Consider the following 23,795-nt stretch of genomic DNA (forward strand, 5'->3'; position numbering starts at 1 on the left):
TGCATCCAACCAGCTACGAATTAGCATTCTTGTTGTTCCACATCTTCGCCATCGTTGGGTCAGCTTTCTGGATTTAATCGTTCTAACAGGTGTGTGGTGCTATCTCGCTATTTTAATTTGCAATTTCCCGAAACTGCTGTTGAGTATCTTTCCATATGCTTATTAGCCATGTCTATGTCTCCTTTGATGGTGTGTCCAGGTCTTTCCCTAATTTTTAACTTGGACTGTTTTTTTTTTTCATATTGTTCACTGCTAAGTGTCCTTCTATATGCTGGATACATTATTCTTTCAAATAAGTATTTCAAAAATAGTTTCCCACTGTGTTGGTTGTCTTCCCGTTATCTTAACAAGTGTCTTTCAGAGAGAAGTTAATTTTAAGGAAATCCAACTGTCTGTTTTTCCTTTTATGTACTGTCTTCTGATAATATTTCTATGTCCTTGCTGAATAAGTACATTGGAAACTGCTATAAACAGAACCACAGTTTTATGTATGTACGTGTGTATGTTTATGTTAGAGAGAGAGACAGAGTGCGAGTGTGGGCAGAGAGACTGGGAGACAGATGATCCGAAACAGGGTCCAGTCTCCGCACTGACAGCAGAGAGTCTGATATGAGGCTTGAACTCAGGAACCACAAGATCATGACCTGAGCCGAAGTCAGACACTTAACTGATTGAGCCACCCGGGTACCCCCATAATTTATGCAGTACAGTAGTATAAGTGTATACGTATCTTATGTCCCGTCCAATTTAGTTATGAATTCATAAAATTCAGCTCCTCCCTTGAAAGAATGCATCACCTAATGGGGACTTCACACAGATATGTCTAATGGACGTGCAGAAATGCATGACGTGGAAAAGTGCATGGTCAAGGTCACATCCTAAGACAAGTTTCACGTGTGCCACCAAGGAAAGGGAGGTGACAGATGTTGGCAGATGCACTAGGAACAGATTTCTTTATTGAGGGGGCTATGTTTGAGAGACCCCTCAAAGGTCCATGAAACTCAACAGTGGGAGACAACAGAACATTCTGGTGGTGGGGCTGGCTCCAGCTGACTGCATGGAAGACTGGAGCTGTATTGTGGGCCCTTGAATGTGAAATGGAAGGTTTGTCTCAGTTTGGTATGTGCTGGCTAAAGCTATGGCTTAGGAGGATTTTGTGTGTGTGTGTGTGTGTGTGTGTGTGTGTGTGTGTGTGTGTGTGTGTGTTACTTGTTCTAGCTCCTCTCCTGTTGAGTAGTTGGCGTTTGCATGGATCTGAGGTGAACACAGCAGCTTCCCGCTGTCGTGGTTTGGCTTTTCCTGCTCAGGGTGGTGACTGCACTTCAGTAATGTGAAGGCTGTGCCTGGTGAGGGAGAACTTTCCACGCTTTATACTCTGACCTCCAGGACTGACTCGCAGCCTTAGCCAGTCACGTGACCGAGTTGCTGCCTGTTCCTCACCTGGGAGGGGGGCTGCCTCTTTTCCTGGGAGAATTTGGTTTCTGCCTCTTGGCTCAAAATGTGAAAATTAGCAAGTGGCAACAACTGTGTAAAATGTTTCACAGCCCAGGGTGAAATGACAGAGGTAATTACGGACAAAGAAGTTTTGTCGCTGGTTTAATTGGCTTTTGTTTATTGCCTGTTCAAGGTCAGGAAGATTATATAGGCTGCTTTAGTAACCATGCTTTTGAAAACTCTTCAAAGCACGATAAACTTCTGTTCAATATTTATTAACTGCTTTTGGGAGTCTGATGTAGTGAACACAGCGAATAAAGATTGAGAGGCGTGGCATCTTTTTAAATTATTTTTATTTATTTATTTTTTTGGTTAATGAGTAAGGTGGACAGGAGCCCTATTGTAAGACTTTCTCAGTCATTATAGGGGTGGGAATGATGTGTTTTTAGTGTAACATAATCGACCTAGCAAGCTTTTCTGCAATCTCTGATTTTCTAAAGTTGAAGAAGGGTTATTGGAGGTAGATTTGTTTGTTTTAATTTAAAGAAAAATCTTGTTTAATGTTTTTATTTATTTTTGAGAGAGAGAGAGAGAGAGAAGCCGAGCTTGAGTAGGGGAGGGGCAGAGAGAGAGGGAGACACAGAATCTGAAGCAGGCTCCAGGCTCTGAGTTGACCGCAGAGAGCCGGATGCAGGGCTCAAACTTGTGAACAAAGACAAGGTCAGGATCCATTAAAAAAATATGAGAAAAAGTAGAACTCTTTAATTTTAGAATATTATACTACTCACTTGGAGAAACAGTCTACCAGAAGGGGTGGGAGATTAACTCCTATAAGATAGAAAGCTAAAAAATTTTTTTCTATTAAGCTGCTAACAGCAGTAAGGCACTTGTTGGTATGACACTCAGATCTTGTCTGATTTTTCTGTGCTCCGAGGACCTAGGTCGTTGGGCCTAGGGCTCTCCGCCATGTTGCATTCTAAGCAGATTGGAGCCAAAGCGAGGCCTGCATTGGTTGAGTCCAGGGAGGGACAGGTGCATCGCATGATGTTACCTGTATGGTTGCCCTCAGTCTATGGAAAGTTGTTTGTTTTTTTAATGTTTGTTTATTTTTGAGAGAGAGTGGGGGAGAGGAGCAGAGAGAGAGTGAGAATGTGAAACAGGCTCCAGGCTCCAAGCTGTCATCACAGGGCTTGAACTCCCTAACTGTGAGATCATGACCTGAGCCAAAGTCCGATGCTTAACCAACTTAGCCACCCAGACGGCCCTGGAAGGTCCTTAATAAATACATTTGACGGATTAAGAAATAATGTCCGCTTTTACCTAATCTTCAAGACATTATGACCCTGTCAAGTGGTTAGTTATTAATACCTTGAGTAATTTAAGTATTTCCAAAATAGGGAGGGAAGGGCTCATTCTAGAAATAAATTGTAGCCAGTGTTCAGAGGCATCCACACGAGTTACCTAGTTGTATTTGGTATTTGTCATTAAAGGAAAAGTCGTCATTATGAAGTACGTTATCCCAGGTGGGCCTGTTCCATGGGGTGTAGCTCAGTGCATTCCGAGTGTGTCTGTGCACTGTTGTGTACCGACTCTTCTGGAACATCCGGCCGTGGCAGGTACCCAGGGAAGAAGAAATGCAAGTGTAGGTGTAACCGTGAGGGGGTCAGAGAACACTGCACGGTCTGTTCGTCATCTGAGGCTCTTAAGGATGTCATCAGCCTCTCACCACCTGTGTTAATGGGACCACAGTGACCAAAGATGGATTTGCTCACAGTTTGCCATTTCACTTTCCGAAATTTTCTCTGTTCACTAGCCATGTCGATATATGCGGCTGAACTCACAGCGTGGTGAACCGGTTTCTGATCTACGTTCCCCTTGAAGCTGTGATGATTGCATCATCTGTATTTAGACCAAGTCAGCACCTGCAGGGTGGTCCCTGAGGCCTCTCCTAATGCTGACGTCCTCAGATGTCTCTGTATTCCCAGAAGATGGGATGCTCCTGGGATGTAGGGCACATTTTCTGCTTAGACTCCATCCTCCTCTTTTCCCTGAAGAAGTTTGCAGCTTATTCCTTTGAGAATTGTACCCTATGAAAATACGCCTCCGATTTTATAACACTTCGGTAGGAAAATGATGTGTACAAGTTTTTTGTTGTTGTTTTTAAGATCCTCTTTTTAAGCAATCTCCGTATCCATTGTGGGGCTTGAACTCCCAGCCCCGAGATCGAGAGTCGCAAGCTCGGGGCGCCTGGGTGGCCCAGTCGGTTAAGCGTCTGGCTTCAGCTCAGGCCATGATCTCGCAATCTGTGGGTTCAAGCCCTGCTTCGGGCTCCATGCTGACAGCTCAGAGCCTGGAGCCTGCTTCCGATTCTATCTCCCCTCTCTCTCTGCCCTTCCCATGCTCATCTTCTGTGTCTCTATCTCTCTCTCAATAATAAATAAACATTTTTTTTTTTTTTTTAAGGCATCGTAAGCTCTATGGACCAAACCAGGCAGGTGTCCCTGTTGTGTACAATTTTGATTCATATACTAGTTTTTGGGAATGCTAAGCTCTTTGAGACTTAATTTTCTAACTCTTTGATTTAAGGAAGTATTAAAACGAGCTTGACCAGGTCATGGAGACTTGCTCACTGTAGTTTCCTCATCTACAAAATAGAATCCTCTACCCTTCTAACCACCCCGTCCCCCCAGTAGAGAAGTATCTTCTCCCTGAAGTACCAGCTGGCCCCCACCAAATTCCCTGGGCCCGTGGGTGGCAGGCCAGGTTCCCACTCTGCCTGACTTCTCAGGGCTCCTCTGCTGGTTTCTGAGAGATCTCTCGAATGCAGAGAAACACTAGGCCTTTGAGGATGCACCAATCATGAACTCACTGTATTTTCTGCGGTAAGCACAGACTAAGTGTCCTTGAACTACAGACAGGCAGCTATTTCCAAGTCTGCTTTCATACTTCTTAGGATCTTTATGCAATATTTACAGAATTATGAAGGGCGAGGTAATGTTCAGGGTAATCAGATGCATTAACTTATAAATGCATTTATTTCTGGCTCCAGTTGTGAAGCGTCTCCCCTGCCCTGGCCCTGTTTATCAGCACCTCGCTTGGCCTTTATTTCGATCTGAAGCTGCAGAAGGTCAGGCTTCCTTGTAATTGGATTTAGGGGAGGTCTTACTTAGCACGCTCTGCTATCAGTCATTTGTTTTGTCTAGGAATTCTGAAATCTTATTTTTTAAGATTGTAGGGGCCAAAAATTTTTCTGATTTTTTTTTTTTTTTTTTTTTTTTAAATAATTGAACCACCTGAAACTAAATACATTCGATCCTGTCTCGGGTTTTTTTGTATATTCGTGGATAAGTGCAACCATCACCGCCGTGTTAGAACTTTTCCATCACCTCACAAGGAAACCTCCTACCATTGGCTATCCCCTCCCTCTGCTCCCCCTGCCCACCCCCCGCCCCCACCGTTTCCACCAGCCCTAAACACCCTCTATTCTGTCTCTGCAGAGTTACCTTTCTGGACATGTCACATGAATGGAACCCAATAATGTGCACATGGTCTCTTGTGACTGGCTTCTTCCACTTAGTAGAAAGTTCTAACGGTTCATATAGCCCGTATTGGGGCTTCATTCCTTTTTATGGCCAAATGATATGCCATTGTGTGAATAGATGTACTATATTGTGTTTATCCATTCACAAACTTGGGGTTTGTTTTAATATTTTTTTAAAGTAATCTACACCCTACGTGGGGCTCAAATTCACAACCCTAAGATCAAGAGTCGCATGCTGTACCAACTGAGCCAGCCAAGCACCCTTATCCAAATTCATTTGTTGATGGACATTTAGGTTGTTTCTACTTTAAAGTATCCTTCCAGTAGCTTCGCACTTGGGTCTCCCTGTTTCTCTTTCCCTTCTTCGCTCTATTCCATGCAGGACTTCTAGATTCTACTCGATATCTGGGTTTTTACCTTGTAAAAAAAATATATACTATTCATTAAATATCTTCAAAAACCTATAGCCATGTAGAAAAATAGTCATATTGTATATATGTGGCTATTTCCTTCTTTCAGTGCAGCCCAACTTTTTCATTCTCTCTTTTCTCAGCAGTCTTTCTTGCCGGCACCCATAAGCCCCCTACTAGGTAACGAGCTAGCATGTGTCTTCCTGTGCTCTTCTGCATGTGTGGTATCTAGACTTAGGCAGGAATACCTCAGAGATACTGCAGTTTTGGTTCCAGACCACCGCAGTCAAGTGAACGTCACAAAAACCGAACCAAATGAATTTTTTGGTGTCCCACTGCATAGAAGACTTAGGTTTATACTATACTGTAGTCTATTGAGTGTGCAATAAAGAAAAGGAAAATAGACAAATGGGGGGGAGTGCATTTATCTTAATTTAAAAATGCCTTATTGCTAAAAAAGAAAAAAATGCAAAGCATCATCTGAGCTCAGAGCAAGTCATAATCATCTCAACGAAAAAGTTTGAAATATCGCAAGAATTCCCAAAACGGGCCACAGAGACAAAGTGAGCAAATACTATTGGAAAAAGGGTGCCGACAGATTTGATACAGCTTTGCCACAAGACTTCAATTTGTTTTAAAAAAAAACAACACAGTACCTGTGAAGCAGGATAAAGTGAGGTGTGCCTGCGTAATCGTGGGCACCTAATAAATAGGGGTTTTGGTTTTTTTGGTTTTGGGTTGTTTTTTGTTGTGGTGGTGAGGTCATCGTATACATACTTCTCCGCATCGCTTCTCAACCTTGCCAAAAGGACGGAGAGTCAACTGGTACATCTGTCATTGGGTCTTGTATCTAATGGCTGCATAATATTTCGTGATGTGCACGAAACATACTTGGCGATCCGTCTGGTCTTGTTTCCGGTTTTGCCGCTGCCCTCGAAGGGATCCTTCTACACCTGGGTCTGACCGCATTCATCTCGTGCTCTAAGCCTCCACTGGCCCCTTATCTTAAAAACCATTGTCATCGACGTTGGACGCAGGAAGCACAGCAGCCCAGCTCCACTGCGCCCCCCTCTGTCCCAGCCTGCCTACTGGCCATGCCGGCTTCTCTTTCTGCCTCTTAGCTATGGTTCTGCCTCCTGTGAGGACCGCCCCTTCCCCTGCAGGGGTGAATGAATAGAAGCTGTCTGAGCCCAAACTCCGGGTCAGACCTGGGTTCCAATTGTGTGCCACCTGTAGCCCCTCATGCTTTTCTTTACTCTGTGTTCCCAAGGAACTTAATTTCAATTTTTGATATGGTTTCATATTAAGCTTTCTATTTTATGAGGAGTTGAGGATTGGCATACATAGCACCCTTCCAAGTTTAAGGGTCCTGGGAAGCAGAATCCAGGCCCTGTGAGGCTATGTGTGTGTGAACAGGGGCCTAAGGGAAGTCTCTGTAACTTCCTCTCAATTGCTATGAACCTAAAAGTGCTTCTTTTTTTTTTTTTTTAACGTTCATTTATTTTTGAAAGAGAGAGAGCTGGGGAGGGGCAGAGAGAGAGGGGGACAGAGGATCTGAAGCAGGCTCTGCTGACAGCAGTGAGCCCTGTGTGGGGCTTGAACTCACGAACTGTGAGATCATGACCTGAGCCAAACTCAGACACTCACCCAATGGAGCAAGCCAGGCACCCCCTAGAACTGCTTTTTTAAAAATTAAATGATAGTTTTCGAACAGAGAGGGGGGGCCAACCATAAGAGACTCTTAACTACAGAGAACAAACTGAGGGTCGATGGGGGGGATGCGGGAGAGAGAGGAGAAGGGGGGATGGGCATTGTGGAGGGCATTTGTTGGGATGAGCACTGGGTGTTGTATGTAAGCGATGAATCATGGGAATCTACCCCCGAAACCAAGAGCACACTGTGTACGTTGTATGTTAGCCGACTTGACGTAAGTTATATTTAAAAAACAATAAGAAAAAAATAATAAAATTAAATGTTTAACAACAGTTACGGAGACAGTGAGAAGATTAGTGTATGCCCGGGGTTTGGGAGGGGTAGAGATGAGTAGGTGAAGCACAGAGGACTTACAGGGCAGAGAAACTATTCTGCATCATCCTCTAATGGCGGGTGTATGTCCTTACACATCAAAACCCTTCGAATGCACAAGACTAAGCCCTGTGATGTAAACTGGGGACCCTAGCTGGTGATGAGGTGTCAGTGCGGATTCATCAGCTGTAACAAATGCACCACTGTGGTGGGGGATGTTGATTAAAGGGAAAAATAAATCATCTAGCCCCACTTTTTTTTTTTTTTTAATCTTCCTCCAGCGTGATTCATGGAACCATGCACATAACAGGTGTTTAAAGACCAGCTGGTTTCCTGCTTTATAGCTGTTCCTTCCAAAGCCCATGTTATGGGTTGCCATCCAAACTTCCCCGTTTCGTACTTTGCAGGCAGTCTCTGTCAGCAAGGACTCTGGTTCTGGGAAATTAGTTACCAGCAAAGACCAATGTGCACTGGTGAAGTTTTGAAAGGCACATGCCTTTAAGTTGTGATTTGTCCAGCCCCCAGCTGTGTCATCTTTGAGCATTAAATTCCCCGGGGAAGGAAGCTGAAACTAAAAAGAGAACCAGTGGAAATACGGGCTTACCCCCTCCTCGCGATTGCTGTGTGGGTTGCCCGTGGCGACAATCTGCCTGTGGGTCCCCCCTTTCCTGGTTAAATTACGAGGAAAGGGGCAGAAACACAATCGCGCTGGGAGCCTGGAAAGAGTGGCCGCTCCTGGTGGCTCCCTCCCTCCCTGGGCTGTATGAAATCCTACAACCACACCACACTAATTAGCCCCAGAATGGAAGGGGTTGTCATGGCGACCGAGCACTTTTTAAAGCACAGGAATGGTGTTCATTATTGTTCAGTGTCTTTAGCTGTGGCGGAAAGGTCAGTGTGGCAGTCGGTTTCCATATGAATTTTGGCCCGAGAGCCAAGCTGAAGGTGGAATGTTCCTCGGAGAGGCTGAAGATGGTGAGTGTGGCCGAACTTTCTGGATGGGGCGTCACTTTTGTGATATTTTTTTAGGACGTTCTAGGAACTGGTGCCGAGCTAAGGAATCGTGTGGACTTTGTTAAATGGGGATGGGAAGACAAGAGGCGAGGAGAAACAGTATGGGTCAGGAGTGGGGAGAGCTTGAGAGAGGGATCGAGAAAAGTCTTTGAGCGTCGCGTGATTAAATATTAAATCAGTAGGTGTCTTTGACTACGAATTTAACAAAGTTGACTAAGTCTGATGCATTATTCCGTGCTTTTTAATTTTAGCTCTATGCTAATCTTCGTGCATTGCAACTGCTCAGATTATATTCCCAAATATATATAACAGAAGCATTTTAACCAAATACTTCCAGAACTGTTGCCTCTCCATTCTTGTTTTTTTTTTTTTTTTAACGTAACGATAGGTGTAAGAGTAACCAAGGGTAATTTAATTTTGTTTTTGTATTTTTATGTTTTTCTTTTCTAAGAATGTTTAAATAACGAAGACAAAAAACTAGTGAGCCACAATTTTTTGGATGTTTGCCCTAACTTATTGGCTGTACTCGGCCAGAATACTGCTGAGTAAAGACAAGTTGACCACATTGTTTGTAGAAGAAACTAAATTAAATATAAGAGAAGTCAGCCTGCTGGAGATGATGGCAGGCTGTTCCATCAAAAGCCGTAGGGGAGATTTGCAGAACATTCTTCACATTTATTCTTAGCTAGTTTGGGAAGTGTACAGGATAACATGGCTTTAAGCCTAAATTTGTGTTAATGACTGCCTTTATGGGGATCGCAAATTTAAGTCACTTTCTCTTTTTTTTTCTTCTTTCTGCACTTTGTAACAGTATACTTACATTCTCTGGCCCTGGTTTTCAGTCACTTTGTTCACAGTTGTGTAGGATAACAAAATACAAATTAATTAAAGGGGACGGCTGTTTAGACTGAAAAACAAATCACTGCCCAAAAGGCCATAAGTGGGAAATGGCCTACTTTCGGGCTTTACTCTGAAAGACTATTGTCCTGTCTTCACTGCCAGTTTGTTTGGTAACTTGAGTGGATAGGAGAATACATTTCAGAACATTAAGTCTTGGTCTGATTTTTGTGTTTGGTTTGCATTTTCTGGGATTAATTTACCGAGTGAGCATCGTGTAGAACCCTGAATAAATGGAGTATTTGACTAGATACCGAGAAAATTACAATTCTTTTTCATTTTTGTCTCTTTGGTCCACTGGTGCACTCTCTTTCTCCCCACTCCCCACCCCCAACCTCGCCCACCCCTCCCTCAGCCCCTCACTGGGTCACGATATTCTCTGGCGAAAAAAATCCCTTTCAGTGCCTTGAAAATGAAGTTCAAAACGTAAATAAAGTCACATCTGGATGACACTTTAGGTTCTTTGAAAAGCAGTATGAAACATGGTGGTATGTTTGATGATAGTTAAAACGGAGATTTGCACGTGGATATTAATACCAGGAAGTTATCGGTCTCTGTTAAGATACAGTGGTGTCGTGGTTATATTAAGAAATAGTATTGACCGTATTTATCGATGACAGGATGTGAAGTCTAGGACTTAGAGAATTCAAGGGCAGGGAGTAAGGGCTCGTGGAGGGAGCTGGCAGGATTGACAAGGTGGTGGCCCTTGAAGCCAGGTGATGGGTACCTGGGGGTGGGGTTCACTTTCTAGTCTGTATTTTTGTGCAGGTTTCTGTGTGTGTGTGTGTCTGGATCTGTGTGTGCAAAACGGTGACGGGGTTGGCCTCGTTAACGTGTCCCCGTCTCGCACGTTTCAGATGCCAGATCAGTTTGACCAGGCGGTTGTGCTAAACCAGCTGCGATACTCGGGGATGCTGGAGACGGTGAGGATCCGGAAAGCTGGGTATGCGGTCCGAAGGCCCTTCCAGGATTTTTACAAAAGGCAAGGCAGGGCCGAATAGATGCTCTTTCTTTTCCGAGGGGCCGGGAAGAGAGCCGTCGTAGGAAGGTGACGCCGGGCGTGTTTCTGTTGCAGGTATAAAGTGCTGATGAGGAACGTGGCTGTGCCCGAGGACATCCGGGGGAAGTGCACGGCCCTGCTGCAGCTCTACGATTCGTCCAACAGCGAGTGGCAGCTGGGGAAGACCAAGGTGAGGTCGCAGAGAAAGCACGATCATGCCCCCAAACCCCTGAGCACCTGTTCTGTGCCCCTGCTAACCAACCACGTTTTGACTTGGGGGAGATACGCTGCCATACTTACATCCTCTTGTCCCCCGGACGGTTAATATTTTACCTGAAGTCCTTGGCTTTCTAGGAACTCCGTTTTCTGGAACATCGGCTCCTGAGTGCGTAGGCGTGTGTTTTCATTCAGGCAGTCAGTCGGCCAGTTTTGGCCGATGAGCGGTTCGGTGCCATGAGATGCTGGGCTCTGACTTCCAGGAACGGAGACCCCAGACCCTCGTAACTGTTGATAATTCCGCTGCCGAATGCTGTCCTGACACCCCAGGAGCCGTCGTGCGGGAGACCAGCCGGCAGTCTGAAATCCCATCGGGCTGACACAAATCCGGTCCAGAAAACCAAGAGAAGTCCATTTTCTGAACGTGCTGGTGTGGCTGACGTGGGGCCTTGACCCCTTATTCCAGACAGGAGCTGAACGGCAGGCAGTTGGGCCCCGATGGCAAAAATTAGCCATAAAATCAGCGGTGTGACCTGTTCTCCCTGTATCCGGGAACTGCCAGAAACCTCATTTGCCTTTCTGCTCCTGTTTCCTCACTCTGCTCGTGGGCCCCATCACACGGGGAAGACAGAGATGTGTCTCGGGGCGCAGAAAGGCAGGCTGCTGGGGGGTTCGACCTTTGACTGTATGCATGTCGTCAAAGGTAAGATGTGGTCCTCCTGTCTGATCGACCTGACCCGAGAGGCTGTGTAGCACCAGGAAAGTATGTTAAAGTTTCTACTCCTATACGTTGTTTGTTTTGGGTTTTTGTTTTATGTTCATTAATTTTTTTTTAATGTTTATTTTTGGGAGAGGGAGAGAGCATGAGCAGGCACAGAGACAGAGACGCAGAACCCAAAGCAGGCTCCAGGCTCCAGCTGTCAGCACAGAGCCTGATGCAGGGCTCGAACCCCCAAACGGCGAGATCCTGACCTGACCTGAACTGGAGTCGGACGCTTAACCCCCTGAGCCACCCAGGCGCCTCTTAATGTTCATTTATTTTTGAGATCGCAAGCGAGGGAGGGGCAGAGGGAGGGAGGGTGAGAATCTCAGTCAGGCTCCCCGTGGGACAGCCACAGAGCCCTGTGCAGGGCTCAAGCCACAAGACCATTAACCAAGCCAAAATCAAGAGTCAGACACCAAACTGACTGAGCCACCCAGGTGCCCCCTGTGACATTCTTTTTAGCCAAAAAATCTTTAAGAAAAGGGAGGGCACCTGGGTGGCTCAGGTGATTAAACTTCCAGCTTGGGCTCCAGTCACGATCTCACAGTTTTGTGAGTTTGAGCCCCGCATCGGGCTCTCTGCTCTCAGCACAGAGCCTGCTTCAGAGTCTCTGTTCCCTTCTCTCTCTCTCTGCTCCTCCCCCACTTGCGCTGTCTCTCGCTCAAAAATAAATAAACATTGAAAAAAAAAAAGGGTGGGAGTGGGGGAAGGAGAATGATTGACTGTCCTGGTCCATTCGGGCTGTTGTAACAAAATACCACTGACTTAAAGAACAGACATTTATTTACCACAACTTCGGAGGCTGGATGTCTGAGAGCAGGGTGCCAGTGAGTTCAGGTTCTGGTGAGGGGCCTCTTCCTGTGTCCGCACATGGAGAGAGCTCTGGCTTCTCGCCCTCTTCTACTGGGGCACCAATCCCATCATGGGGCCCCACCCTCCCGACCTCATCCAAACCTACTTACTTCCTAGACGTCCTCCCTCCAAATCCCATCGTGTTGGGGGATGGAGAGGGCACAGACATTCAGTCCATAACCTCAGCGACAAGTCCGGAGGCTTCATCTGGGGACCCTCAGCAAGGGAACGTGTAGGATGGACCTAACTCTTCTACTCTCGAGGAACGTCATCCTTGCCGGGGATTTAAGATCCAAACACCTAACTGGTCAGAGATGGCAGGCAGAGGGATTCTGCTAATTATCTGTTGCCGTGTAACAAACTACCACTAATCCCGTCACTTGAACCACACACGTCCATTATCTCACAGTGCCGTGGGTCCCACGCCCAGGTGTGGCTCAGCTAGGTCCCCGGTCGGGGTCTCCCGGGCTGCATTCCCTTCTGGAGCTCGGGTCCTCTTCTCCGCTCACGTGGGGCCGCAGTCTAGTTACTTGCGGTTGTAGGACTGAGGTCCCTGTTCTTGCTCGCTGCCCCCTAGGGCTGCTCTCGCCTCCTAGAAGCCCCCCACAGTTACCATGTGATCCGTCCAGCGCCCTCTGGCAACATGGCAGCTGACTTCTTCAAGGCCAGCAGGGGAATCTCGCTGTAGTCTCGTCCGAGGGAGTCTTACATAGTTAACACATTCACAGAAGTGACATCCCATCACCTTTTCCATATTCTGTTTGCTAGAAGGAAGTCTCAGGAGGTTTCACCCACATTTGCAGGATTAAACAGGGGTATAACTCACTGGGGGTCACCTTAGGATGTGTCCTCACAGGTTTCTAGGCCTCTCTACCTGGAATTCTACTCCTTCCCCGCTCCATCCCACCCATTTAGCTAACCCATCCTTCCAGTCTCAGCTTAGATATGGACTTTGACGTTCTCCATTGAACCCCGCATGAAAAACACCCCCCCAAACCAAGTCAAGCTCCCTCCTCTCTACCTCAGTCCCACCGTGACCCTCGACGTGCTCTCGTGCCATCTTGGCATTGCCTGTTGCCTTCTCTACGATCCCCAGTAGAGAATGTAGACTTAATTGTGTGTTTTTCTTCACAGTGCCCTTACTAAGAGCTCAGTCAGTGGTCTGTCAAGTGCTAAAAATCTGTGAGGGATGGAACGAGGAAATTCCCCATTTAGCCCCCCGGGGGGAAACTTTCTAGATAAGACGGTTCAAGTGGAGTTCTTGGCAACACAATATGAATCTGCTCTGACAATTTTCAATCACAAACATCCTGCATTCTCGATCAACTGATGTATTCCCCCTGTGCTGCTGCCTTATACAGTGGAGTAACAGCAGAGATCGTGATGTCTCACATAATACCTCTTGGAGCTCTCAAGGACCCGTCCGACTTCACCTACAATTACATTATGACAAGCAGGCCCAAGCAAGGCTTGGGGCCAGGCATAGCCCAGGGGACGCACAGACACAATAACAGGGGTACTGCCCTCCAGGTTACTGCGTTGCTGGGAGAGAAGACATGCATGTCCAAACGATAAGCCATATGGTATCATCGCCCCTAGGAATAAAGACACAGCTTCTTCAGGAGAGGGCTCCCCGTGGACTGAAGTGCTCAGGGAAGCATTCCAGAGGAGGAGATCTTTAAAGGGAAGTTACATCTTAATTGGCGACACATTGGAAGTAGAAGTAGGACGGAAGCGTGACCGTTCACAGAAACACTGGGAAGTAAATGTAAACATTAGAGCGTTGCAATTGTGTCCACTAAATAGCTTTGACCTTGACCAGTGCTTGACTTAATTATATACCAGTATGTGTTTTGGTTGTTGTTGCTGCCAGGTCTTTGTATTGAAAGCCTTGAAACTAATGACCATCTGGGTCTTCTGGTAAAGAAATTTCCATCATACGTGACAGAGGGAAAGGGGGGGGACAGTATTGTAGTCAGCAAAGTAAACGTGGCACCAGGTCTGAATTAGTTGGCTTACATAAAACACATTTAGTTCTTGGAAGGCAAGGATTCATATCGGCTGGGGAAGTGTTCATACTAAAGGTGAGAGTCCCGCCTGAACCCCCCGGTGAACAGCCCGTGCGGGGGATTCCCAGGTGTGTCCCCACCGAGAGGCTGAGGGGAGGGTGACCTGGTTTGGATTTCGCTGCCTTGTGATTCTGACATGTTTCAGTTCTCTGACCACTTGGACTACATTGCCAGACCTTTTCCCCTTTATTCTTTGGTAATAGAGCCCGCAAGAGGTGTTTTTATAGACATCTTACTAGAATCATCCTTAGGCTCTTGAGCTATGAGGATAAGGATGAAAAAACAAGCCACAGGAGCTTGTTCGTATATGAGTCGAGTTCAGCTGAGCAGTCCCTGGAGTGGGCACTGCCCTTTCCTAAGCCGCTTGACAGGGCCTGGCGAGGGCAGCACGTCTGTTCATAGCAGCCGGGTCGTGCCGACTCCATCTTGGCCGCATCCCAGGAAGGCGGGGACGTGACAGCAGGTCACCACTGCGCCGGGAAAAGTGATGTGACTTTCTGTGTGTCGTTGCAGAAATTCAGACTGGGTGTTCTTTTTAATATTTTTTTTCTTTATATTTATGTATTTTGAGAGAGAGAAAGTGAGCATGAGCGGGAGAGCGGCAGAGAGAGAATCTCAAGCAGGCGCTACGCTGTCGGCCCAGAGCCCGACGTAGGGCTTGACCCCACGAACTGTGAGATCGAGACTTGAGTAGGACACTTAACCAGTTGAGCCACCCAGGCGCCCGGGGGTGGACGTTCTTAATGAAGCTGAGTTGGGTCTCTAGAAGTAATTTGCTCTATTTGTTTGTCCTTGAGGTTAGTGAAAGAAAGTTTAGAAAAAGATGCGGAAGTAAATTTAGTAGGCAGAGCAGAGAGCTCTTTGTGATGGGCGCGAAACTTAACACTAAAGCAGGTATTTCTCTGGTTGTAATTCAAACCGAGGCGTTCCGTAGACTTCCGATAAGGTGTGGGACACTCTTTCCTTCATAAAACTTTCTATTTGTTCTGGAACAAATATATTGCTCATTAGAACTGACACTTGTTTCATCATAGCTTCCCCACTACCATACTTCTCCAAGATTTGACTTTCTTACTTTAAAGAAAAAATTTTTTTTAATGTTTATTTATTTTTGAGAGAGAGAGAGACAGAGCACGAGCAGGGGAGGGTCAGAGAGAGGAGACACAGAATCCGAAACAGGCTCCGGGCTCTGAGCTGTCAGCACAGAGCCCGACGCGGGGCTCGAACTCACAGACCGTGAGATCGTGACCTGAGCCGAAGCCGGACGCTCAACCGACTGAACCAGCCAGGCGCCCCGACTTTCTTACTTTTAAATGCTCATCAAAGCAACAGCATTAGAGGAAGATCTTTCATATTGAAAAAAATAGTCTCAAAGAAGTTAACATCTCAAAGAAGTTAAAATACTTAAAGTCCAGTCTTGATGAAAACTACTTCTAATCCATGGTTTTGATAAACAGATTCCTATTTCCGAAAACTTTTTATTATTAAAAAAAATAAGCTGGGGTGCCTGGGTGGCTCAGTCAGTTAAGTGTCTGACTTCGACACAGATCATGATCTCATAGTTCATGAGTTTGAGCCCTGAATTGGGCTTGGTGCTGACAGCTCAGAGCCTGAAGCCTGCTTCAGATTCTCTCAGTCTCTCTCTCTCTCTCTGCCCCTCCCCAACTGATGCTCTGTTTCTCAAAAATAAAAATGTTAAAAATAAATAAATAAGCTTTATACTTGTAGCTTCTGTCCTTTTTTTTTTTTCTTTTGACAAAGATGTAGTCTCTTCATGCATCAACCGAGCGTATCATTGCAATTATAGGAAGAGGGTTCCGTGAAACACTTTTCTAGGAGAATTGTTTGTGGTAGAGTTTTGCCAAGTGCTCGGGAATCCAGAGTGGGAGTAAGTAAAGCTTCTGTGAGTCACGTGGTGGTAGGAATCTTTATTTGCTTTTTTGCCCACATGTCAGAAGAGACAGACCAGAGAGTCTGGGGAAATGTGCTATTAAGAAAACATAATGCATCATAATAGGCCAGAATGACTCACCGGCGCATAAATCAAAACATCATGAGAGAGAGTGTCATTTAGCCCCCTGCCCACCGCCACCAAAATGTTTCCACGCTGTTAATAGAGGAGCATAAAAACGTGGCACCTAGTTTTTCCAGGGAATGATTCAGAATTTCTTATGCATGCAGTAATTCTGAAATTACACAATTAGAAGCTACCTTGATTAAGGGAGGGTCTTAATATTTTCACATCTTTTCAAATCGTGGGAATTCTGATACAATCCCAGTAATTAGATACGCTTCCCTTATGTCATAAGCGTGGGATTCAGGTGTCTGTTCCCAGATACAGGCCAGCCAATAGCTACGATCTTTGTAGTCTCAATTCTGGTATTCTTGTGATGGCCAAACTGAGACGGGGTGGAAATGGTGCCATTCTAATTTCAAACTCAGTCTTCAATTTTTTTAAATAAAGCTATTTATTTATTTGTTAAGTTTCTTTCTTTTGAGACAGCTAGTGCGAGCAGAGGAGGGGCAGAGAGATGGGGAGAGAGAATCCCAAGCAGTCTCCGTGCTGCCAGCACAGAGCCCAGTGCAGGGCTCGAATCCACGAACCATGAGATCGTGACCTGAGCCAAAGTTGGATGCTTAGCCAACTGAACCACCCAGGCGCCCCTCTTTCCTTTTTTTAACACAGGGTGTCTCTCTAGATTTCTTGTGACTTACACTTCGTGTAGGACTGGTGCTGGTTCATGAACTATTTGTCCCATGATGAGATAAGTGATTATAAACTTTAATGGCAACTTCATAGTCCGTTATGACTATTGAATCTAATAATAACCCCCCAAAATGGGACTTTTCCGTATTTTTGCTTTTTCTTTTTAATAACATATTTTTACTATATTTTACAAATGTCTTAGTACATGACAGAGGGAAAGTTGACAAAACAAAGCAGCCCTTCCCCAAGGGGAGTTGGAGAAGCACTGGAGTTTGAGTTCTAGAATGCACGGCTGTGTGTTTGGAGCAAACTTATGGAGAGAGAAGAAAGCCTTACCTCCCCAAGAGATGTCTGACCCAGAAAGAATCTCCTTTTACCAGCCATGTTCTTTGCTTCTGATGTGTCACTTTCCCTCGGGCAGGTCTTCCTCCGAGAATCCCTGGAGCAGAAACTGGAGAAGCGGCGGGAGGAGGAAGTTACGAGGGCAGCCATGGTGATCCGGGCCCACATCTTGGGCTACTTAGCACGGTAAGGGGAGGGGAGAGGCCATCAAGCGCCAAGAGGAGGGCTTCCATACTATGTGTCCCCGGGCGGGGCAGCCCCTGTCATTTGCTTTCATTTACAGTAGACCTGGATGGAGGTTAGGACCAGGCTATGGAGAGTCTCGGGTCAGTGCTCGTAACTAGCGATGCCAGATGCCCAGTTGGCTTGACCTGGACAGAAAGTAGGAAAGGGGCCTCCTGGTATCTCCATTAGAGCCATGGCAGGAGAGGACAGTGCTGAGATATTTAAATCGTTTACCCAGTTCCTCTGTATCGTGTATGGAAGCTGCGGGCAGTCTGGTTGTTTGGACTTTGCTGTTATCTCATCGCGTCCACAGAGGCCCGCTCTCCAGTGTTTGCCCAGCGAGGCAGCTTCTGGTCTGGTGCACTTGAGTTCTGTCCATCTCTGCGGACCTGAGCGCCACATGAAACCCCATGCCGTGACATTTTCTGAAGGACAAAACCATCCTGCTGTGGCATTTTACCACCCCCTCCCCCTGCCCCCATCATGGGAACAGGAGACCATATCAAATCTCTTTTGGTCCTGTTTACAACCCAACTTCTGCCAAGACCATTCAGAGTCAGCATTAGGGGTTATGGGTTTATTTAGCCAAGACAATGATAGGGTTCTTACTTTAGCTTTGTTTGTTATTATTCTTTTGTTTTTCTTCTGTTTTGTCCAAAGGGGCCTCCTGTTCACTCCCGTCTCTATAATGAGACTTTCCAAATAGGCCCTGTTCTTTTGTCTTGTAGCATTAACGTAAACTCCTCTGGAGAGCTCGGAGCCTCGTTACCTCAACAATTCTGTTGTGCTGCTCTGTGTTCATTTTCAGGAAGCAATACAGAAAGGTCCTTTATTGCGTGGTGACCATACAGAAGAATTACAGAGCGTTCCTTCTGAGGAAGAGATTTTTGCACCTGAAAAAAGCAGCCATAGTTTTGCAGAAGCAACTCCGAGGTCAGATCGCTCGGAGAGTTTACAGACAGCTGCTGGCGGAAAAACGGGAGGAGGAAGAAAAGAGGAAACGGGAGGAAGAGGAACAGAGGAAACGGGAGGAAGAGGAGAGGTATGGTAGCTTTCTTGCTCGGATGAGGAGGGCGCCTTTTGAGTTTCAAAGTCAATATCTATTTTTGCAGCAAGAATTCCCAGTGGATGCTGCAGAACCATCTATTTGAAGCATTACCTCTTGGCGGCTTGGGGATAAAATTCCTTGGTAGCATTGACAGCTGACTTCTGTGCGTTCTTACTCATGCACAGAGTGAGTAATTTACCAAAGGATAAGGGTCCCATCCTTCATTCTTTTTAAGTTGTCTTGAGCAAAGCATTTTTTTTAAAAAGTTGGCTCTCTCTGAAAAGTGCTTCTAGGATGTTTTCTCTGCTTCGGTTTATTTTCACATTTTTTTTTTTTTTTTTTTTTTACTGTTTTTAGAGAAAGAGAGAGGGCTCGAAGAGAAGCTGAGCTCCGCGCCCAACAGGTAAAGAGTGCCACGACCACGCGGCCTCTCGTCTACCCGTTTCCTTCCCGCGTCAAAAACTCTGAATCAAGGATTTGAAGCTAAAATAAAATATAAAGCTACAAGAAGAATTTTAAAGGAGATCTTTATGATGCAACCCATTACAACCGAGTATAAAGACTGTATTAGTTTGCTAGTCCTGCCATAACAAAATACCACAGCCTATGTGGATTCGACAACAGAAATGGTTGTTTCACGATCGTGAAGGCTAGACACCCAAGAGGAAGTTATCAGCAGATTAGGTTTTTTCTGAGGCCTCTCTCCTTGGCTTGCACATGGCCACCTTCTCCCTGTGTCCTCCTGAGGTCTTAAACGTTCGTGTGCTTGCATCCCTGGTGTCTCGGTGTGTCCCAGTCTCCTCTTCCTATAAGGACACCAGTCGTTGGGTGACAGTCACCTCCTCATGGCCTTGTTCTAACTCTGTCACTTCTCTAAAAGCCCTTTCTCGGGGGGCGGCCGGGGGGCTCAGTGAGTTAAGCGACGGACTCTTGATTTCTGCTCAGGTCATGATCTTGCTCTTGGTGAGATCAAGTTCTGCGTGGGGCTCCGGGCCGAGAGCATGGAGCCTGCCTGGGATTCCCTCTCCCTCTCTCTTTGTCCCTCCCCTGTGCGTGCCTCTCCCTCTCTCTTTGTCCTTCCCCCGTGCGTGCCCTCGGGCGCTCTCTCGCTCTCTCTCTCTCTCTCTCTCAAAATAAACTTTAGAAATAAAAGCCCTGTCTCCAAATACACATTCTGAGGTACCGAAGATGAGGTTTCAGGGCATCAGCTTGGAGGGGGCGGCGCACACACACAGTCTTCCCCTAACACCCACCTCTCCTCGCGCTTCTTGACTGCAAAGGAGGGAACGGCGCTTGCCCTCCTCGCAGTGACCCTGGCTGACCTCTTCCCTCTTCTTCGGCCCAGGAGGAAGCCGCGAGGAAGCGGCAAGAACTGGAAGCCTTGCAGAAGAGTCAGAGGGAGGCCGAGCTGCGCCGTGACCTGGAGAAGCAGAAGGAAAACAAGCAGGTGGAGGAGATCCTCCGGCTGGAGAAGGAGATCGAGGACCTGCAGCGCATGAAGGAGCGGCAGGAGCTGTCCTTGACCGAGGCCTCCCTGCAGAAGCTGCAGCAGCTGCGGGACCAGGAGCTCAAGAGGCTGGAGGACGAGGCGTGCCGGGCGGCGCAGGAGTTCCTGGAGTCGCTCAACTTCGACGAGATCGACGAGTGCGTCCGCAACATCGAGCGCTCCCTGTCGGTGGGCAGCGAGTTCTCGGGCGAGCCGGCGGCGCCCGCGGAGAGCGCGTGCGCAGAGAAGCCCAGCTTCAACTTCAGCCAGCCCTACCCGGAGGAGGAGGTGGACGAGGGCTTCGAGGCGGACGACGACGCCTTCAAGGATTCGCCCAACCCCAGCGAGCGCGGCCACTCGGACCAGCGGACCAGCGGCATCCGCACCAGCGACGAGTCCTCGGAGGAGGACCCCTACATGAACGACACGGTGGTGCCCACGAGCCCCAGCGCGGACAGCACGGTGCTCCTCGCCCCGTCGGAGCGCGGCTCGTCCGGAGGGGAGCCCACCTACTGCTTGCCCCAGAACGGCGGGGGCCTCCCCTCCCCGGACGGCGACTACGACTACGACCAGGACGACTACGAGGACGGCGCCATCACCTCGGGCAGCAGCGTGACCTTCTCCAACTCGTACGGCAGCCAGTGGTCCCCGGACTACCGGTGCTCCGTGGGCACCTACAACAGCTCCGGGGCCTACCGCTTTAGCTCGGAAGGGGCGCAGTCCTCGGTGAGCGCGGACCACGGTGGGGGGGGGGGGGGGAAGGGGCGGGTCTGCAGTCCACACCCTGGGTGCCCCCTCTCCTGGAAGGACGAGCCAAGATTTCCAAGGCAGGCTCTTGAAGATGCTCCCCAAACCCCCTTCTCTTGCCGAAAGCAGTGGCATCAGCAAATGGAACTTTGAGGTGCCTGTTGTAGGTCGAACAGAGCCCGGAATTGCAATTTTGCGTTTTGCCCCGAGCCTAAGGAAACTGGCATTGTCCGTGGAAACTTGAGCCGGGTCTGTCCTAGCTTCCCAGCAGGTTGGGAAATACGACCCGCTCGGAATTAGAGCTAGAATTGCCAAGGGCATCCTGGAGAAGCGCCCCTTGCCGTAGCTTCACGGTCCACCCCACGGGATGTTCTACCCTGTGCGGGTTGTAAGGGAGGACCGTTTAGTGCTTATACGTGCTCTTTCCAACTTGTGGGTTTATTTATAGTTTACTCTAATTTTCCCCATTGACTGCGCATTAAATACCCCCTTGATTTTCTAAGACTTGAAGATATTTTTATCATAGTAATTTAAAGGGAATTAACTCTTGGATGGTTTGATTAAAATTATACCCTTGAACAGCAGTGTTTTTAGAACAGCCTTTGGATTCAAGTCTGTCTCGCATTTTATGTATCCATTGGGTGGGCCATTCGACCTTAAAAGTCAGTATTTGGAGATTCTTTTGATGACCACCGGTGTTGTAATGGTATGCATCCACGTGTTGCCTCTTTGTCGGTTTCTGTTTTGTTCAATGTCAATCGATGGCTGGGCATTTTTGTTGCTTTTTCTGTTTTGCTCACCACTGGCTCTCTCTCTCTCCTCCTTGTCCAGTTTGAAGATAGTGAAGAGGACTTTGATTCTCGGTTTGATACAGACGATGAACTTTCTTACCGGCGGGACTCTGTGTATAGCTGTGTCACCCTGCCTTACTTCCACAGCTTTCTGTACATGAAAGGTATGACCTGTGTCACCAGGGTGTCAGGGTTGGGGGTGGGGCCTTATCGCTTGGGCTGATTGAGGGGCACCAGGAACGTCAGTCTCCGTTCCCCCTACCCCTTACCTGATGTTAGGTCCTCTTAGGTGAGTGAAGGGTGCCCTGGTGCCATGACATGGGTGACGTGATCATGCCATGGAGAGCTGCTTTGACACTCCACGGTTGGTGCACCGTGTTAGGACAGAGGGTGCAGCCCCTGCCACCATATTCCATCCCTCGCTCCTCTCTCTTGCCTCCCCATCTCATTTCTGTGCTCTTTTCCTTTCTTCCTACATCTCACCTCCCCTGCCCCCAATTTTTCTCTCTTACACACGTGTGTCCACACACACACACATGCTTCTGCAGGAGTTGGTATAGCCCATTGTAATGATACACTACACTTTTCCCTCCCACACCAGTGTCCAAGAACCCAGAAGGGTTTCTTGCATATCCATGGGGGAACAGTAAAGATTTGAGAGAATGGTGCACCTTGCCTTGACTGCTTATGACACCTGCTGTCTGCCCCATCCTTCATGATGAGGATTTTGGTTGTATGTGTTGAGTATTAAATTTTGAATGCGCTGAGCTGACCCTTCATACTTAAGGACTTCGGGGGCACCTGGGTGGCGCAGTGGGTTAAGTGTGGGACTCTTGATTTAGGCTCAGGTCACGATCTCTTGGTCCTAGAGTTCAAGCCCCGTGTCAGGCTGTGTGCTGGCAGAGCAGAGCCTGCTTGGAATCCTCTCTCTCTCTCTCTCTCTCTCAAAATTAATACAGAAACTTAAAAAAATAAAATACTTAAGGACTTGGAAGCATTCTACTTTTGGAAAAGGACTTAATTAGAACCTTATAGTCCTACCTTATTCCTGTTGTCAACTCTGACTTCTGAATCGGTGACAGGGAGTGTGAGAAGTCACCGTCATCACCATGTTTTGGTAGGAGTTTCACTTGGATCACTGAAGGAAGGGACTGCCTGGTTTCCCACATGCCCCTCGACTGGACGCGGGAAGGGGTCTGGGTCTTGGGGAGGAGGCAGGGAGGGATAAGAACCACTGTCTGCCGGATGGTACCCTTCACCCCGCCCTGCCTTTTCTTTTTCCCTTCCCCGTTTCGTGGTCAGCGAGTACGTCTTCTCTGACTCTTCGCTTTCTTTTCTGCGGCTGTCTTTCTTCATTTGCTTTGCCTTTCCTTCTTTTCTCCTCCATGGAAAAGTTTTTTCTTCTGTTTTCCCTTTCCCTGTTCCTTCTGTTCTTTGCTTCTCTCCTCCTCTACTGACGTATTTCTTTTTCATATCATTTGTCCTCCTCTGTATTTTTTCTTTTCTTCACTTATGTTTTTCTTTTAATTTGATTTCTCTCTTTTTTTTTTTTTTTGCTACTTCCGTCCCCGTCTTCAACATCAGTCTAGTTACTAACATCAGTTACTCACTTTTCAAATTTCTGCTGTGCTCAGCCCCAGATCCCCAAGGCGCTCATGGAAACCCCACCATGTTTAGTTTAGGGACCATCTTCCTATTGCCTGGAGTCACTGGTTAGTGGAAATTTTTATGGTTGTGCTGAATGAAAAAGATTGAAAAATCCTAACCAGGCAATCAAGTGTTCATTGGAATAATCAATAAAAGAAAAAAATTAACCGCAAATCAGAACCTAATCTAATAAGTATTGAATCAGCATTCTGAGATTTTCTTGTATAAGGAAAAAAAAAGATTTTGTCATACATTTCTCAGAATAAATATAAGCTTTTTATTATTAATATATTTCCCCTGCCCCTAATTAATCTAGTTCCCTAAATGAGGTTTAAAAATTCCCTATAAGTCACTCTTACTTAAAATATATGACATTGGCTTATTGCATAATTGTCTGATTAAAGCAAATGAGATTAGGGAAAAGTAAAGCTATATTCAAAGCATCAAAATTGTAAGATTAAACAATGAGGGGTGCCTGGGTGGCTCAGTCGGTTGAGCATCCAACTTCAGCTCAGGTCATGATCTCAACAGTTCATGGGTTTGAGCCCCATATCAGGCTCTGTGCTGACAGCTCAGAGCCT

The 23,795-nt window shown here is 47.0% G+C and overlaps 1 protein-coding gene across 1 annotated transcript in view; it reads left to right on the forward strand.

Annotated features, from left to right (window-relative positions):
* MYO10 (myosin X) overlaps nt 1-23,795 on the forward strand; it is a 226,705-nt gene that overhangs the window by 173,878 nt on the left and 29,032 nt on the right. Inside the window, exons 20-26 of the mRNA XM_042952894.1 lie at nt 10,179-10,303; nt 10,397-10,511; nt 17,350-17,456; nt 18,304-18,537; nt 18,901-18,946; nt 19,889-20,755; nt 21,608-21,731. Coding sequence (XP_042808828.1) covers nt 10,179-10,303; nt 10,397-10,511; nt 17,350-17,456; nt 18,304-18,537; nt 18,901-18,946; nt 19,889-20,755; nt 21,608-21,731 — 1,618 coding nt within the window. The remainder of the gene's footprint in view (nt 1-10,178; nt 10,304-10,396; nt 10,512-17,349; nt 17,457-18,303; nt 18,538-18,900; nt 18,947-19,888; nt 20,756-21,607; nt 21,732-23,795) is intronic.

This window comes from Panthera leo, chromosome A1 (assembly GCF_018350215.1).
Source record: "Panthera leo isolate Ple1 chromosome A1, P.leo_Ple1_pat1.1, whole genome shotgun sequence".
Lineage (NCBI taxonomy): Eukaryota > Metazoa > Chordata > Mammalia > Carnivora > Felidae > Panthera > Panthera leo.